This window comes from Zeus faber, assembly GCF_960531495.2.
Source record: "Zeus faber genome assembly, chromosome: 18".
NCBI lineage: Eukaryota > Metazoa > Chordata > Actinopteri > Zeiformes > Zeidae > Zeus > Zeus faber.
Genome location: NC_137210.1, coordinates 11,880,318 through 11,899,239, shown reverse-complemented (window position 1 = coordinate 11,899,239; position 18,922 = coordinate 11,880,318). Strand labels below are relative to the sequence as shown.

The 18,922-nt window shown below is 44.1% G+C and overlaps 3 protein-coding genes across 13 annotated transcripts in view; 1 reads left to right on the top strand and 2 right to left on the bottom strand.

Moving 5' to 3' along the window:
- The window catches only part of lmo7a (LIM domain 7a), a 54,272-nt gene extending 47,190 nt beyond the window's left edge, over window positions 1–7,082 (bottom strand). For all 10 annotated transcript variants that reach the window (XM_080019603.1, XM_080019607.1, XM_080019612.1 and 7 more), the window contains exons 1-2: window positions 6,986–7,082; window positions 6,548–6,625 (exon numbers count right to left, since the gene is read on the bottom strand). In XM_080019603.1, coding sequence (XP_079875729.1) covers window positions 6,548–6,616 — 69 coding nt within the window. In that variant the 5' untranslated portion in view covers window positions 6,617–6,625; window positions 6,986–7,082. The remainder of the gene's footprint in view (window positions 1–6,547; window positions 6,626–6,985) is intronic.
- A 1,248-nt stretch (window positions 7,083–8,330) lies between these two features.
- On the bottom strand, window positions 8,331–12,555 carry uchl3 (ubiquitin carboxyl-terminal esterase L3 (ubiquitin thiolesterase)). 2 transcript variants are annotated; one of them, XM_080018584.1, is made up of 9 exons: window positions 12,428–12,555; window positions 11,815–11,967; window positions 10,996–11,124; window positions 10,261–10,417; window positions 9,747–9,832; window positions 9,603–9,650; window positions 9,419–9,494; window positions 9,237–9,295; window positions 8,331–9,151 (listed from the first exon to the last, which is right to left on the bottom strand). In XM_080018584.1, exons 1-9 carry the CDS (start codon window positions 12,437–12,439, stop codon window positions 9,068–9,070), a joined length of 804 nt encoding a protein of 267 aa, XP_079874710.1. In that variant the 5' UTR covers window positions 12,440–12,555; the 3' UTR covers window positions 8,331–9,067. The 2 variants fall into 2 exon arrangements, with proteins under 2 accessions (XP_079874710.1, XP_079874711.1); XM_080018585.1 differs by lacking the exons at window positions 11,815–11,967; window positions 12,428–12,555 and adding an exon at window positions 11,635–11,640.
- Window positions 12,257–17,698, top strand: commd6 (COMM domain containing 6). The gene is made up of 7 exons (XM_080018586.1): window positions 12,257–12,539; window positions 12,703–12,758; window positions 14,747–14,812; window positions 14,900–14,976; window positions 15,430–15,598; window positions 15,697–15,849; window positions 15,956–17,698. The coding sequence occupies exons 1-7, from the start codon at window positions 12,515–12,517 to the stop codon at window positions 16,004–16,006; spliced, it is 597 nt and encodes a 198-aa protein (XP_079874712.1). The 5' UTR covers window positions 12,257–12,514; the 3' UTR covers window positions 16,007–17,698.
- The last annotated feature ends 1,224 nt before the right edge of the window (window positions 17,699–18,922 follow it).

Here is an 18,922-nt window from a genome sequence, read left to right as displayed (position 1 = left end):
AAGTGTGAGCTTTATGGGAACGTTTTTGCAGAAAGTTATGGGTTAAAGGAAGCCAAACCTGCGGCAATAACCGCTCCAAAGCAATGCATCCTGTTCTGCTTTCTGGAATGTCTCCTCCATCTGCATCACAACCTGCAGGTCCTCCAACTGACAAGGCTGGTACAATGGAGGACACTTTGCAGTGATATTTTTACGCAACTGGATCTATGACCGTTGCTGTTTGGGCTTGTTGATACCTCAAACGAAACCAGACCCAACATGTTAGGAAATTAGGGAAAAAAAAAAAAAAAAAAAAAAAAGACAACTTGATATTTAACCTTAATCCCGCGCTCGTTGCTTCTAAAGCTCAGTTGCAGCTTTATTGTCCTTAGGACTCTGTGTGACAAATATGATATTACTTCCAATGTGGCAGCTGCAAGTCAGTATGAATACACATAAAGACATGCAAATGCATTATGTGCTCAGAGGTGTGCTCAATTCAGGCACAATATGTTGTGTCAAAACACCAGCAAAACCAGTTAAACTGGTCAGGGTCACCATATTGGTCAGTCACAACTTGTTCTCTCTGTCTTGTCTTGTCCTGTCCTGTCTTCTTGAAAGGACATTACTTAAATACCATGGTAAATGGTGATTCGCTGGAGCGGTGGGGAGGAACCGACTAGATTGATGGGAAGAGACTCTGCATTATTGTAAAACAAGTGTCTTGTTACTCCCATGAACACACCCTACAGTAGGAGAGACGAGGCATAAAAAAAAACATGCCTTCCATTCCTGGGGAACAAGATAATATTGTGTTTGATGACTAGGATGAATATAATAAAACGTTTGACTCATCCCTGAATACAATTGTGATTTTCCACAGAATTGACAAGACTCGGAATGTCCAAATCCTTCAAGTCGTTCAGCGGTTGCTCTCCCATTAAATCATTGATATCATTATGTTTTCCGTATACAAAACAAAGCAGGCATTTTGGCCGACTCCACCCCCATTAACACAATTACAATTCTAACCCAGCAATGAAAAACAAAGACACAAACACAGAATCATACCCACAGAAATACACTCTCTCTCCCCCCCCCCACACACACACACACACACACACACACACACACACACACACACACACACACACACACACACACACACACACACACACACACACACACACACACACACACACACACACACCAGTAGGGGTGTCATGACTTACAACCACTTGTTGGCATATGAAATCCTGACCCCTACTGTTCTAATAGATAAGTTGTTATTTTAGCAGAGAACATAAACTGAGGGCAATCCCTCCTCATTCCATCCATCAATACATTGTCAAAAATCCCTGTAAACAATAATGATTTCAGATTTTTTTTTTTTATTATTATTTTAACTACTTACTACTATCCTCATTCAAGTACCTGCTTCTCCATTTTTGTCATGATAGTATGCACCTCTCAAGATAAGTCATTAAAGCAGAATGCTTTTACGAATCATAAAAATATTATCTCCAGGTGGCCTTTTGAAATATTTTGGGTGTGACCCACACCTGGCGCTGGCGCGATTTTGGCCACAGCCTCTAAAGAGGGAACTCGTTTGCCTCATGTATACTCGTCACCATGGGTATTACCTTCCCCCAAGGACCGAGCCTACCTTGTTGAACCTGCCATGTCCAATTACGCCTCTAATCTGCAACAACACAACGCTGCCCTGGTCCAACGTGGGGCTACGGGGAAGTGGGCTGAGGTGGGGCTGGGGTGGGCGGGCACACGAAGAAAGCTAGGAAAAACAGCTTACCCTCTTACAAAAAACGACTCCCCTTGAAAGAATGTGCCGGAGTTCCTTGAAGCTCAAGGGTGTTAGGGATCTACTGGGGAAAGCACCAACAACAACAACAAGTAAAGCTTTTACACGTTGTTATTGGAGGAAACGGACGGCCTCAGTTTGGGCTGAAAATTGAAAAGAAATAGTCTGGGGTTTCACGAACATTACAACACATCAGTTGGACGTAACTGTGGAAATGATGCATCAATAGAATGCAATTCATAAGAGGGGGGAGGTGGGGGTGTGGTGTGGTGTTGTGGCGGGGAGGTCAGGGCTGGTCGGACCACGGCCATTGTTTATTCATGCAGGACACTGAGGCAGCTCAGCGTGCAGGTTTGTTTGGACGCACGGAATGCAGCCCACCACTAATTGTTTTCCAAATTTTTTTTGTTAGTTGCTTCCGCAGGAGGTGGTGGTGTCGGTGGGTTATTGGTCAAACCGCTCAGGTAAGTTCACCTGAACAAATAAAAGTCCCTATGGATGCTGAAACCCCAGCACCATAAAACGCCAAAGTAAACAGTTCGGCGTGTGAGGTCCTGCTCCACATGAGTACATCTGAATGCATGCGTCCCGGCCGACTGCTCCCCGATCTCCCCCCATCGAAATACGTCAACAAACCGAATGCTGCGGCATTGACGTGACCCAGCAGCCCGCGGTGTGAAAGAAACACCGCCGCGGGGGTCATGGAGAGCCCCTCGCTGCCCGACCAACGCATTGCGAATACAATAGGCTGCGGTGTGAAAGCTAAGGGCGACCGATCTCAGCGTGCGTCCACAAACAAGTAACATCACTCTGCATTGTTGTTTCTCAAGACAATGCACAATCAAAGCCAGAGAGAAAAACAAAACAAAAACGTCTGTATCTGAATCTGTATTTTTCACCTGGCCAGGAAGCACCAACGCCTCTTTGTATTAGTCAGCCTGGCCGCCTTCAGCCCGTCTCATCTGGTGATGGAATGCTGGAGAAGCTACGCGGCAACATTTTTCTATTTAGAGAACTGCCGGGCTGGGCTGGACCGGACTCGTCTGTACTCACTGGAAGCGGAAACTTTCACTTTTAATTCAAGGATAGCAAAATAGGGAAATAAAATCAATGTTAAGATCTGAAATCTGATATAGCACAGACCTGGCCGCCTTTGCAATAATAACCGTCACTCGGGTTGTAGCGCGCTGAACTGCTGCCCATGAAAGAAAGTTTTTAAATGTATTTATGAATTAATGAAATAAAAAGGTGCAGGGTGTAGAAATTACAGAACGGACGTGGTAGAAATGGAATATAATATTCAGAAGTATGTTTTAATTTATGTATAATCCCATGAAAATAAGAATGGTTGTGTTTTTGTTATCTTAGAATGAACCCTTTATTTCCATGTAGGGAGTGGGTCCCCTTCCACGGAGGCCGCCATGTTGCACCGCCATGTCTCTACAGCGGCCCAGAAGGGACAGCCCAAACACTGAATCTAGAGAGGGACTTTCGCGGCACCTGATGGCCACTGTAGCTTCTCCTACGTCGTCGGAACGGCGGGGCGAGGGGAGGGTGGGGAATTCAGTTCGTTGCAATCTGCAACCGCACCGCTAGATGCCACTAAATTCTTCACAGGGCACCTTCAAATTAAAAATTACAAAAATAAAATAAAACCTTGTTTAAAAAAGTTATACAATATTTCGACGCTGAAGGGTTCAAGTAACATACCAGTAACACGGCTACGGTCACTGCCGGTAGACTTCTGAAAGCCCGTCTGGGCCTCTCCACGGGGGGGCTGGAACACAGCATACTCGCCACAACACCGTTTCGTTTGTCGCAACAGACGGCCATCAAAGGCCTTTCTATTAGATTAACAAGGACCTTCATTATCGCGCCAGACCCTGTGGTTGTAGGGCGCAGTGGGCCGTGCTGAAAAAGTAGTCTGCAAAACTGGTGGTGGTGGGGGGGGGGGGGTTCAAGGCTCCCCGCTCACATCCACGGAGGCCGAAGCAGGAATGTGTCCATGTGACCGTTTAGACCAGTTCTTTAACAACAACACCTACCTCTGCTATGCACACACGCCTCCGTTAAAGAGTGCTGTGAAGGCTGACAGCCTGTTAATCATTCCTTCGGACCCCACGGACACAAAAACTTTCCCTCGGAAGCAAAACTGCTGCTACTGTCAACGCGAAGAGCGCCAACACCCCAATACCTGCTCATCCCGTTCGTTTTCTTACAGAACCCCTTCTTCCCTACAATCCTCCTCCTCCTCCTCAAACATCGTGGCCCCTACTGGGGCCAAGTCCAGGAGCCAAGCCACCACAATGGCCCAGTGTGCGAGGGCGAGAGACACTGATGTCACATGCAAAGCATTCGGATTCGCCCCTCATGAAATTAGAACAATATTTGTTTAGTACGGCCGGTGCACCCGCTCCGCGGCGCCCCGCTGAGAGAGGGAATTCTCAGACGGAGGAAAACGTTGTCGGGTCCGTTCACGCTGAAAGAGAGTGAAAAGAAAGGGAAGGAATTTGAGGTTTTAATGGAAACTTGGGATAATTTGGCGTTTTGGAAATGAAACTAGAGCGTTATTTAAAGAGATGGAGAGGGGGTTGGTTGGCAAGGAGGAGGTGTACTGTAGCTATTCCTGAAGTGACAAACTATGAACATAAAATGGCAAAATATACAATAGGGAACAATATTTTGAGAGCCAAACACCAGTAAACCTTTCATATTCATGAAGAGAAGAAGAGATGCGAGCCGAGATTGAGGATGGATATGGTGGTTGAATGCCTTGGCTGACAGAAAGCCAAACTGCATTTCTTCTTTGACAATGAGAGGAATGCGAACACCTTTGAGTCAGTCTCATAGACAAAAGAGCGTTCAATGTATTTCTACAAAATGACAAGTGCTAGGAGTCTAGTTGTTGGGTACAGTATATGTTACATTTTTTAAAGGCCTTCATTCTGCCTAACTGTTCCATAGGATCTAGATGAATCAGTATCGTTCCAATCTGGGTCACGTCACATTCACCACGTCTTCAGGAGTGATGTTTCTGCTGGTAACCGGAGTATCAATGTCTCCGCAGCGCTGGAAGCGTTAAGCTACAGGTAGAGGCAAGATCGGGCCGGAGTGCGTCCAAAAGCTCACTGGTGGGAGTGAGGCGTTTTCACCGAGGCGAGACACCACGACAGAGAGCGTCGATGAAACAATGAGAGAGGCAAACGGAGGCGGATGAATGAAGTGGAGCGCCGCTGCCGTGAACTTTTTTTTCCTGATTCCTGAAAGTCTGGCGTCACTTCTCACGTCAAGACTTGAAGAGCTGCAGAGTATAGTTCTCACTTAACTCCCGTATGGGAAAGTAACTGAGTACAAATACTTTTATTCATCCGGTCCATATCCTTGTAGTTATGAAACCATGCATAATTTTTTGGGTAAATTGAAATCAGGACACAGCTACTGTAGCATTTCATGCTGTTTTATAGACCACCACTGATAGATATAGAATATATAGATGATATATACTGTACTCCAATCAGCCACAACATTAAAACCACCACTAATAACCACTTATATTGTGTAGCTCCCCCTCGTGCCGCCAAAACAGCTGTGACCTGTCGAGGCACGGACTCCACAAGACCTCTGAAGGTGTCCTGTGGTATCTGGCTCCAAGATGTTAGCAGCAGGTCCTTCAAGTCCTGGAAGTTGCGAGATGGGGCCCCCATGGATCAGGCTTGTTGTTCCAGCACATCCCACAGATGCTCCATCAGATTGACATCTGGGGAATTTGGAGGCCAAGTCAACACCTTGAACTCTTTGTCATGTTCCTCAAACCGTCCCTGAACATATTTTTACAGTGTGGCAGGGCGTATTATTCTGCTGAAAGAGGCCACTGCCACCAGGGAACACCGTAACCATGAAGGGGTGTACTTGGTCTGCAACAATGTTTAGGTAGTTGGTACGTGTCAAAGTAACATCCACATGAATGCCAGCAACCAAGCTTTCCCAGCAGAACATTGCCCAGAGCATCACGCTGCCTCCGCCGGCTTGCTTTCTTCCTATAGTGCATCCACATGATGGAGAGCAAAACGTGATTCATCAGACCAGGCCTCCTTCTTCCATTGCTCCATGGTCCAGTTCTGACGCTCACGTTCCCATTGTAGACACTTTTGGTGGTGGGCAGGGGTCAGCATGGGCACTCTGACCGCTCTGCGGCTACGCAGCTCCATACTCAACAAGCTGTGATGCACTGTGTGTTCTGACACCTTTCTATCATAGCAGCATTAACGTTTTAAACAATTTGTGCTACAGTAACTCTTCTGTGGGATCGGACCAGACGAGCTAGACTTCACTCCCCGCGCTCATCAATGAGCCATGAGCGCCCATGACCCTGTCCCCGGTTCACCGGCTGTCCTTCCTTGGACCACTTCTGGTAGGTACTAACCACTGCACACCGGGAACACCCCACATGACCTGCTGTTTTGGCGATGCTCTGACCCAGTCGTCTAGCCATCACAATTTGGTCCTCATCAAATTGTCTCAGATCCTTACGCTTGCCCATTTTTTCTGCTTCCAACACATCAACTTCAACAACTGACTGTTCACTTGCCGCCTAATATATCCCACCCCTTGACAGGTGCCGTTGGAATGAGGTGAGCAATGTTATTCATTGGTGTATTTGTTTGTTATTTCCCCCTTTATGATATATAAAAGGTAAAAAGTCAATCTGAGTAAAGTTGTAGTATACACTGTAGATCAGGTAGTTCTTACCTCCACCCATCTCTGTGCCTCCCAGTAGGCTTGGTCACAGCTCACAGAGGACTGCTCACGCCACTCCATCCCCAAAACCTGATAGATAGACAAATAGACAGGTAGATAGACAGGTAAATAGACAGACAGACAGGCAGGCAGGCAGGCAGGCAGGCAGGCAGGCAGGCAGGCAGGCAGAGAGATAGACAGAGAGACAGAGAGACAGAGCGACAGAGAGAGAGATAGATAGATAGATAGATAGATAGATAGATAGACAGACAGACAGATAGACAGATAGATAGATAGATAGATAGATAGATAGATAGATAGACAGATAGACAGATAGACAGATAGAGAGACAGAGAGATAGATAGATAGATAGAGAGACAGAGAGACAGACAGAGAGATAGATAGACAGATAGAGAGATAGATAGATATATAGATAGATAACTCGCCTACCTGCCCCGGTCTCTGACACACCTTCGCTTCGACAAACCGCTTTACGCCTCCAATGCCTTTTTGGAATCAAACGTCCATCAAACTTTGTAAAAAAATGGGATAAAACAGAAAACCCACGCGGACAGACATGGGAGCAGCGGACTAGCTCATCTGAAGTTGGGTCGCGGGTTTCAGGGCTAAATACTGAACTTTAATTCCACCCTGAACGCGCTCTCACCGTGGGGACGCGCTTTCCCGATACGCTATCTGGTGGCGGACTGAAGTAGTGCATCGGAAGTTGAGGGGGATTAAAAATGTTTTTTTTCCCGATTTTTTAATTTACAATTTATCAGTGATAAAATGTTGGTATTTTATTTGCTACATTGTTTTTATTTTGAAGAAACTACAATGTTATAAATTGCACTTTAACCTGCCATCTCTAATGTAATTGTCTTTATATCTGTTTTGATCTTTTTATGGTTTTATTCTTCTTTGCTTTCATAGAATTTATGTTGTTATTTGTGTTGCCTGAAGTATTGCGAATGGCCCTTATGTGTGAAATGTACTATACAAATAAATTTGCCTTGCTTGTGATCTATCTCCTGTCTATAAGTCTGTGCAATATACTTTCAATTACTTACATTTTGATATCAGCAGTCTATTATTGCATGTATATCCATTCATTCTGAACAGTAATATCCCCCCAAATATTTCTATTTTCATAGCCCACCCCAAACCCCGAACTCACGGCAGCCACACAACCACTCATACCCTGCCATAGCCTTTTAATTTATCTTGTGCACACAGCACATTTGATATAAATTTGTCTTTTAGATTAAGGTTTTTTTTTATGTTACTTGTGTGTATATTCGATTGTGTTTAAGGGCAGCGACCAATACCAAGACAAACTCCTTTTACATGAAAATGTATTCTTTCCTTTCATCCACCTCCTGTTTTCTATGTATTCTCCCTCTTCTCTATTAATTTATTTCTGCAGCACCATCCTTTACCTGCAGCCACCTGCTGATTAAATCCCCCACACCTTCCTTTCCTACGCACACACACACACACACACACACACACACTTTTTTCTGGTTTACAGCTATTTGAATTGAGCGTGACAGAAAGTTCAACTTAAGCCTACGACCCAAATGTACAACAATTGCAATATTTACGCACATTATGATGAGAAATTGTGCTTGGCGCCTGATTCAGTTAAATTCACAAGACAAACACAATACATGAAAAGAGCAAATTGACTCCCATTAGAATTTGATTTAAATGCTTCCATTTAAATGAAGTCACATTTCCAGCCACCTCGAAAAACGACACGTTTGTGCAAGAGAAAAATTGCTACAAGAACATGTTTTTAAATAAATTTGGTATTTATTAAGCAGAAATTCTAGCTCTTGATACAAAATAACATAGGCACCTTGTGCAAAGCAAACCAAACCACCTTTGTTTTTGATATCATAGATTTCCTGTTGAGATCAGCTATCCCAAAATATGGCCAGAAAGCTGCTTCACATCTTACTGCAGTGTTTGGCCTACCGGCTTACAAAGGTATTCTCCTAATCAAAACAAGAGACAAAGCTTTTCAGAGCTAAATTTGTTAATCTTGTAGTAATGACATGGACTCAGAATTTGTGCATATCGTGTTTTACAACCACATAATTAGAGAGTTCAATTGATCCAGTTCTGAACAGAAATGCTGCTTCACCTAAACCATCTCGCTCTAAATGTGCAATGGAACAAAGCAAATGTTAAAGACTTTAGGTAAACTAACGGATATCGCTAGGTCAGTTATTGTGATGTCTTCAACAGGCTGGGAAATCGGAGAAGTTTTAGTTGCACAACACACAGCAACATTTTTACAAGCAATGTGTAACATTACTTTTGAATATTCCTCTCTCTCTCATATATATATATATATATATATATATATATATATATATATATAAAATTTTCAACACAGGCTTAGCTACAGGGCAAAAAAACAAAAACATATTTGTCTTTTGATGTCAGCACTTGAGAATGATTGGCAGTCGTGATTTCTTCTTCGCGGGGAGGGGAAGAGGAGGAGGAGGAGCCGTCATGTCGGCTTCACGCTTTGGAAAGAGCGATGACGGTGAAGTGGAGCTCCTGGGGGTCCCGCGCCATAAACACCTTGCACACCTCTGCAGCATCCTGCCGTGCGTGGGAACACAAATCAAGACAAAGCAGAGCGGAGAGGAACTGCGATGGAATGCGTGCGTCTCGCTACTATGGTTACCTCCAGGAAAGAGTCTTCAGAGGTTTTTCCGTGGACGATGGGGAAAGGCTTACGGCCATCTAGGCACATGACACACAGTAAGTCAAGGGATCTCCAGTGTATTCCACGAACCAAGCTGGGTTTAACAATACACATTTTTGTTTGAATGACAATATGTGTCTGTCGAGCAGCAGACAACTTACCCAGCTCACACAATTGACCGCCGACATTTACAAAAGCTATAAAATGTAGATCTACTTTCTCATCTATGCTTGGGGTCTAGAGAAAAAGGAAAACTGAATTACATTGATGACGTTGTCGTGTTCTCGTGACATACTGTAGCTCATACCTGAATACAATATAATATACCCAAAATGTACGACTCACCTCACTCTGTCCCTCATGTGCGCTGGATTCGTGTGTAACCCGTATATTCTGAAAACCACGGCAGAAACAAAGTACATTTGGGACCGCCATTTACCTGACACTGAGAGCTTTTAAATGGGATCATTGCTCATTGTTTAGTCATACCTCATCCTTTTCCAGGAAGGTGGCCTTTTCGTCGGGGCTCATTTTGGAAGACTTCTCCAGAAATTTCTTTAGAGGGGAGTCAGCCTCTGAGGAGCACACAATAAAGTCAGTAGGAAAAGGTCTTCACTTGTATCACTTTGAGGAAAACTGAACCACGATTCAACATAAAACCCATTTTAAGAGATTCAACAGATTATAGTAAACATCCCAATGGTGTACTGCTTACTTATGAACAACGACAGTAAACGGGAGGGTTCAGAGCGGTTCAAGGTTACTGTATATTTCTGGACTCGCTACTGTACATGTTTCGAAAGCTGATTGGTTGAGGGCTTTTAGACTTTTGGGAAGCAACTCATCTATATAGAAAAACAGCACAAAGCCAGAGTGGAATTTCCCTTTCTATGATTTTCCACTTCTCTCCTCCTGGCAAAGCCACAGTGCTTCCATTTCCAGAGGGAATATCATAGTCAGGTTTACATTTCAGGACATGGGATCGCGAGTGACAAGCACTCACCAAATTCCAGATGTGCCTGGTTGTTTGCAACTGCATGAATTAAGCCTATTGTTCCGCAGGCATTTCCGATGGTCTGCTTCATGAAGTACACGTCGGGAGAAACCTCTTGCCCCCGAGCCTTGATCCTCTCTTCTTCCTCTTGCCTGAATGACTCATACTGGACAGGGAAGGAGTAAGAAAAACAAACAAACAAAAAAAAGCTCAACATTTGATCTCTAGCATATAATAAAGCTTTAAATGGAAAATGAGCCTGAAAACGGGAATTATATGGTAGCATGAAGTGTTGGAATGACCTAATTATTGTTGTGAGCGAAAAAGGCTCATACTTTTGTGTAAGCATTTTCACTTAAGTATGCTATTTATTTATTGAAAATGTATAAGTTGAGTCGCAAAGAGGGAGCTGTAACTCATCATTGTAAACTGTACTTGTGAGTGGGCTGGCCCTCTTTAGGATTGGGGAGCCTAAACCAGTTCTATTTATAAGGCCATTCTCCGCCAACAGTAACTATGTAGCCATTTTGTTCAAAGGTCAATCAATATTATGGCTTATGCTTTGGAAGCGTAAGCCATAATACTATGGAATACATTTAACGAGAGGGTTTAAAGTATGGGTGATGAAGGGCGAAGATTGGAATTGTTTTACCTTCTAGATTTTCCACTTCTGTCTATTTTCTGATTAAAAAAACAAAAAACAAAAAAACATAAAAATAAAAAGTATAAGCGACTTAGTAGTACCTTCTCTGTAACTGGGAAGAGGAGAAGAACGGCACAGGCTGGTTTTGGAACCATGCTGAGCAGCTCCATGTCCAGTCCGTACACATCTCCAAACTGCCAGGAGGGACGCAAACCCAGCTGGCAGAGAAACTGAAAGCACAGATGTTAACCAACTATTATTATTATTATTATTATTATTATTATTATTATTATTATTAATAATAATAATAATAATAATAATAATAACAATAATAAAAATAAAATGGGCAGGAGTTCTGGGCTTGACCTTAATTTGATTATAAAGCTATAAAATTTTAAAATATATATATACCCTATTTGTTAAGTGTCCTTAACAAAACATATGACATTGGATAATACATGTTTTTAAACGTTTAAAATATAACAGATATAGAATATAAAACAACCTAATAATAAACATGTCATCCTAATCATAACAGTAACACCATGCTCCACGTGCCGCAATCAGTTTGGGCTGTAACTGTACTGAACGTGATAGTGTTTACATTTAAAATACGAAGGGTGCTTAGACTAGCTGGCAATGCTAACTTTACAAAGATCACAACATAGCACCGTCTCTAACCACTCCCACCCACCTCCCCCCGGTGATTAACCCCAAAAGAAACACTTGAAAACACTCACTTGGTTCATGACCTAAAAGGAAGGGAAACAAATGCATACGGTTAGCAGAGGCTGCATTAGCACCGCGGGGTTAGCCATGCCGGCTGCCGCTATTGTTCCCCCCTGGCAGATATGACTTGGCCCCCACACGTGCGTGACTGCTGGCCGTGTTAGACGGTGAAACGATATTAGAAGACGTACATCTGGGTTGGCCTCCAGAGGCAGCCATCGCCGACCGTCCATAGCTGCTGAAGATCTACAACGTCGCCTTCCTCTCAGCTCGGTGACACTGGTTTCTTCTCCGGGCCAGTGTGCGTTTGACAGCTGACACGCACTTCCGCGTCTAGAGCGCGACTAAATAACCCAGTGGGACAAGAGGGGTGGTTTGAATAATTCACAATAGCGTACAACTCTTAACTATAATGGTCTACAATAAATTGATGTGTAAAGTGTAGTGTTTTGTGAGGGTGTAGGATTTGTAGACAAGATGTACGTTCTTTGTGTGTCTTTCTGCCACATGCTCTGATTTTTCCGTAACACAATTCACCCCCTGCTCGAACCATTGGACCATTCGGGGTCGCGGGCGTGTTTCAGGCGTGGACGCCTCAAAGTTGTCCACAAAGCTAACAGCTGCGGACTAGTACAGGGCCGACACGGCGCTTGAACAACTCTCTTATTCGCGACCTGTTGTTCATAGCGAAAAGGGGGTTTTAATAGACATTGTTAAACCCGAGCCCGAAGTCATTAAGTTGTGTGTTTTCTGTCTAGTTCGCGTCGCTTCGGCCCATGGACGCCGCCGCGGAAGCTGCGTTACCTTTCGCTGCATCTCGTTAAATCCTCACATTCAGTGTTGTTGTTGTTGTTGTTGTTGTTTACTACTTCGGTGATCTGTGATTTCAAGATGCCGGGACTCGATGCTTCACACGGTGGGTTTGATTTCCTCCCTCCCCCGGTCAGCTGAGCTTCCTTAACCCATTGAGTGAGAGTAGAGACCGGTTTGGGGCGAGCGGGTCTCCTCCTCCAGGCCTGTTCTCTCCGCCGACCCAGGCGCCCGAACGGAGCCATTATAATTCCCCTTCTGCGTTCCAGGGGATCACATCGTGGGGAACATCGCGGCTCTTTCTCACGATCTGCTTGCCGACACGGTGAGGACATTTCGCTCTTATAAGTGGCCAAGGAGCGTTCGCAGTAGCATTACCACTGACATTGCATTCATAGCATCCTAAAAACTCCAAATGTCCCCTTTGATTAGGTGTAATTGAATTTCAATTACAGTACGTTGTAATTGATCTTCTTTCAGCGGTGAAGGAAGTACTAAAACAGTATAAAAAAAAAAAAGTACTCTGACCCCTGCATTTCTAGTCAAGTAAAGTATCGAAGTACTTGCTCTTAAACCTACTTAAAGTATGAAACTTAAAGGTACTTTGAAGATGCAGTGTCTTGGTAAGCAGAGTATATAATACAGCGTATAGTATCACTTTTTTTCTGCAAACGAGTGCTCATGTATCCTGATTACAAATAATAATTAAATAAACAGTACAGGCAGTGTGATAAGAATTGACAAGGATATTTGAAGTCATCGTGGATGAGCAATCCTAAATCAGCACTTTGATAGATATTTATTTAACGTAAGTAACACGATTGTTTGAAATGTAGAGTCAAAAAATATAAATATTTGCTTTCAAATGTAGTGGAGTAAAAGTCTGAAGTCCCTGAGGGTGGAAACTGAATAAACAATAATAAAAATAATAACTTAAATTTGTATAGCGCCTTTCAAAGAACCCAAGGTCGCTTTACAGGAGAGGGGCGGGGGGGGGGGGGGCAGATTTAGGGAGAGAGGAACAAAAAACAAAACAGAAGAATATCTAAACTAACTAACTAAGGCGGAAAGGCCATGGTGAAAAGGTGGGTCTTGAGGGTTGTGTTGAAAATGTCCAGGGTCGGGGCGTTACGGATTACGGGAAGGAGAGAGTTCCAGAGGGTGGGGGCTGCCACGCTGAAAGCTCTGTCCCCGAAGGTTCATAATCTGGTACCGGGGGATGAACAGCAGACCCATGTTTGAGGACCGCGAGTTCCGGGATATAGTGTGCTGGTGGAGGAGGTCGGACAGGTATTGAGGGGCGAGTGCGTGAAGGGATTTGTATTTGAGGAGGAGGAGTTTGTAGGAGATGCAGAACTTGACCGGGAGCCAGTGAAGGTAGATGAGGGTGGGGTGATGTGCTGCCATGGCTTGGTGCGAGTGAGAACCCTGGTAGCTGAGTTCTGCACATACTGGAGCCTTTCCAGGGCTTTGCTGGAAACTCCGGACAGGACTCCGTTACAGTAGTCCAACCGGGAGGTGATAAAAGCATGGATGAGGATTTCAGCCACGGAGTCTGAGATTGAGGGGCAGATGTTACCGGAGTCTGCAGCGAGGAGGAGGCCGTTGGTGATCCTGATTAGGGCGGTCTCTGTGCCGTGGTGTGCTCTGTAGGCCGACTGCAGGGTTTCGTAGAGCTCATGGTCGGACAGATGTTGTGCGGCCACGGCTCTTTCCAGGACCTTACTGAGGAATGGAAGGTTGGAGATCGGCCGGTAGTTGTTGAGATGGTCAGGGTCCAGACCAGGCTTCTTCAGGATGGGAGTGATGGAGGCGATTTTGAGACTGGGGGGAACTGTACCGGATACTAGGGAGGAGTTGATTATGTCTGTGATGGAGGGGCAGAGGGTAGGAAGGCAGGCTTTCACCAACGCCGTTGGCATAGGGTCCAGGGAGCAGGTGGAGGCTTTGGCTTTGGTCACCAACCTCGAGACTAATGAAACATCCACTAGGGAGACGGAAGAGAGAGCATTAGGGGCAGAGGGGGCTGAGGGCACACTGCCCAGTGTCTGGGACATGTTGAATCTACCTAAGTAACTACAGATACTTCAAAAATGTACTTAAGTCCAGTAATGAAGTACTTGTACTTTGTTCTGAATATAATAATCTGTTGAACTTCAACTTGAAACTTGAACTATATTAGTATTTGTTGTCATGCTGGGACAAAAACAATCCCCCTGCTGGTGCTTAGTGTGCACTGCACGGCTCATTGTCTCACCAAGTTCAATGACACAGAGGCTGCGGTTGAGGTCACTAATCTTATAATCTCCATAGTGTCAGCACATCCTGAATTATCTCCAAGGGCACGTCAGGGGAGTGGATTCATCTGAAATCTCTGATGTGAGTACAACTTTCCTCAACGTTTTCACTCTTTGTCAGCTGCAGCCACATGCCTCTTTCCTCACTCGTTTTCTCTTTTCCGGGTAGAGTTTTCAGAGAGCTGGAGTGAGTCTTGACCATGAGGCTCTGCAAAACATTATCAGATTCCTCCTGCTTACCTTCAGGTACTTTTTGCTTCTTGACAAAGTTTGATGGGTTTGCACACAGATTCAAAATGTACTCGGCTATGTACTGGGTACCACATATCAACTGATGTCCGGGGGGGATCAACGTACAATTGAGTGTATTGTAAATATCCAACTATCAAATATGCTGATTCTATTTTCCCTTACAAGCTGTAGCCTCCACATTTTTTTATCCAAGCTAACAAAACATAAACAAATACCAGGATCAATCCAATCAGCTTAAACCTTGTTATGTAATAGAGCATTGCTGCAAACCGAGGCCCATGTTTTTAGCTGAGAAAGTGTGTGTGTGTGTGTGTGTGTGTGTGTGTGTGTGTGTGTGTGTGTGTGTGTGTGTGTGTGTGTGTGTGTGTGTGTGTGTGTGTGTGTGTGTGTGTGTGTGTGTGTGTGTGTGTGTGTGTGTGTGTGTGTTCTCTTCTTCTTTCGACTCAGGTCAGCGGGGAAGAGCAACCTCTCTGCTGAAGACGTGGTGTTGAGGCTGCAGGAGGGCAGCAGCAAGTGGCCCAAAGCGTCCCTGCAGGTCGTGCAGAGGCTCTGGAGTGAGCAAGGTTCCCTGGTCCACGCCCGGCAGGAGACCCAGGCCATGCTCAGCATCGGACAGGTATGATGTATGTTCCTCTTGTGTCATTGTTGCAGGTGAACTCTTCTTTGGTCGAGGCCGGGTTGTTTTTTGTTGTTGTTGTTGTTCCTGTTCCACAGTTGGTGGACATGCAGTGGAAACTGGGCATGGCGGTGAGCTCCGACACCTGCCGCTCTCTAAACTCTCCCTTTGTTTCGTTGCTGCTGAAAATCGCCGACCCCTCCGGGCAGATCTATCAGAGGTCTTTTGAAATGACCATTCCACAATTTACGGTACATTCTTTAAAAAATGAGAAAACAAAATGGCTATGACTAAGGCTTGAATACCTTTCATTGCATTACAGTGAGATTTATTTTAGTTTTGTTTTTTAATTTGCAGAACTTTCACAAACAGTTCAAGGAGATGGCGGCAGTGCTGGAGACTGTATGATCATTGTGACCACCTGCATTATTAAGATTATCTTAATTTAACATGGAAAAAAACAACAATGTCTTGGTTTCATCACAGATGGGTGAATCTTTTTTTTCCTTTCTTTTTTTTTTTAGTTGAACATGTGCTATTTCAAGTTGCTTATCTTTTATTATTTTTATTAAATCATTGCACTATTCTTTTTTTGGGCAGGGAGTGTAACCACACTCCAACACAACATACAGTATTGTGTGTATATTTCTGGGTCTTTTCCAATGAAGAAGCCAAAAATGTCTTTAATAACTTCTGTTTGTAATGTTTTGATTTAATTAACAATTGAAATGCCTTCTTTTTTAGAAGAGATGTTAATCCTTCTAATTTCTAATTTCTTTGTTTATAGATTGTCTTTGCATGGACAAGAAAACTAACCCACGGTGATTTATATATTATAAATGATGGTTTTGAGTAAGTAAGATGGTAGCTTATTGGGGTACACGGTGAAGACTGTCACAAATATGTGGGGAAATAATGCTCCAGAAGAGTCTGCTGATAGCAGGGTGACATTCCAAGATGAACGGCACAAAATGGACACCTGTCGGGGACGTTTACAAGATGCCAACAGTTACAGTAATAGTAGTAGTCATTTGGCGTTTTGGAAGTTATTCTTCAATTAAATGAAACTTCCAATTCCGCCTCAGTTCTGCAAGGAATAAAATCCGGGGAAATTATGGGGAAATATCTTGATTTAAAAATAATCTGCTTCAGTAGTATTTATGTAACAGGGAAAGTAACTTTGGAAAAAGGTGCCTGCTAGTATCTGCAAATGTTAACATAGGTTATTATAACAGCCCAATTTAAGTGTTTGGTCTTTAATCTAGCTATAGGATAACCCTCTGTCGTGGCCTAAAAACATTTTTTTACCAAGGATTTACATCATGGTTTGTGCCTTCGGGATTGGTGTTTGCCGGCTGTTTGGTCTGTCATTCCTGTGATTCAGTGATGATGTTCATGCTGTGCAGCTATTTTTGGGATTGGCATTTAGCTGGTAGCTGGGGAACACCCCCAGTTTGGAATACGTATACTGTACAGCAATGGGGATTAAATCCATTCCATACCATTGTCCTGAATGTTTTCATTGTACACCCGCACTGTAAATCTGAACGTGTCTGAAAATAAAGCCTCAACATCTTGATCTGTTCTCTGAGGTAATTTTGTAGACAGAGCAACTTTTACTGAAAAAGGTGGGGGTCTGGTAGAACACGAGATATGACCGGTGTTCGGCAGATATGTCGCTGTGGTGCAATACAAAGTATGAGCGAAGACGCGATCTTATTTGAAGTAAGAGTTGCGATTTGGAAACAGCCAGGCCAATGAAATGAAATCACTTTAATATTTAAATTAATTTTCTTTGATGTGATTTGTTCTGCTATTATTTTGATTATTTTGAATCTGTCATACTGCTGATTTACAGAGGTGAAAGGTAACTAATTACAAATACTTCTTAACAATACCTACAGTTAGTAAAATTTTCAGCTATGTACTTAAGTAGATTGTGTTTTCAGAGACGAAGTGAAAGTATGTGGTGGTCTGTGGTGAAATGACATGGGTTGAAGGTCTACTACATTTCACCACAGACCACTACATACTTTTGCTTTGGTGTTATAGAGGTATTTGCACCTTTACATACGGAAAAGGTTCGAGTCCCCTTTTCACCGTTGCTCTCCTATCATGTCTGTTGTGAAGCACTTTGTATCTCTTGTCTCGAAAAGTACCATGTAAATAAAGTTATCGTTATTATTGAGTGTGTTTAGTGAAATTAACTCTTGCTATGATGCAACAAGCATTATTATCATCATCATCGCCATCATGGTTATTATTATTATTATATGGTGTATTAAGTGAAAGGAGCTCTTGCTATGATGCACTAAGCATTATTATCGTCGTTGTCGTTATTATTATTGTTATTGTTATTATTATTGTTATTATTATATAGTGTGTTAAGTGAAATTAACTCTTGCTATGATGCTCTGAGCATTATTGTCATCATCATCTTCATCGTCGTCATTATAATAATAATAATAATAATAATAGGGCATATATATAGGACAATATATTATTATTATTATTATTATTATTATTATTATATTTTGGTGCCATCTTGACTTGCCCAGCGAGTCTCCGCCTCACATTCGGGCCCCAACATAAACTTTCCACACTTGTTGCCAACGATTATGTACAATTTTTTAAGGGGGGCGGGGCTTCATCCGTGTCACGTGTCGCTGACAGCCGCCAGGCACCGCCCCCTCGTCGTGCACATGCGGCGGGTGGGCGGGTGTTGTTGGCGGTGACGGTGAAAGCTTAGACTCGCGTTTCAGATGCGGTTCCCGACGATCAGTACACAAAGAGCCGTTCTATCTGTCGACGGTGGCCGGTTGATATAACGTGAACTTATCTCAAACATTACAACTTATTTGCGGCGGGATATGAAAGCCTACAACAGGCACCTGCAAGCACGACCCCGTGCCCAACGCCTTTTCACCTAGCCCCCGGCAATGTCTTCCGAGTGACTCCCGACGCCCGAGTCATCGAAAGTGAGCGTCCGCCACGGGCGAATCCATCGCGGGGCTCGCGATCGCCAGCTCTCCCCGCGGCGACCACTCCTCCTCCGGGGCTCTGGGTGGAAGGATCTGCGGCGGGGGCGTCGCGGACGTGGGGAACGCCGAGGAAATGTGTTATTATTGCCGCGGGAGACGAGTGACACGGAGAAGAACGGGGGCTCGTCTACCGTAACGGGGGGGGGGGGGGGGGCTGGTGGGTCTCCGTGCTGTTGGGTTTCGCGCTCGGCGGAGACGGAGGGAGGAGGTGGAGGCGGAGGAGGAGGAATTGGAGGAGAAACGCGTCTTGAAGTGTCCGTACCAGCGCCACGTTTTAGACGGC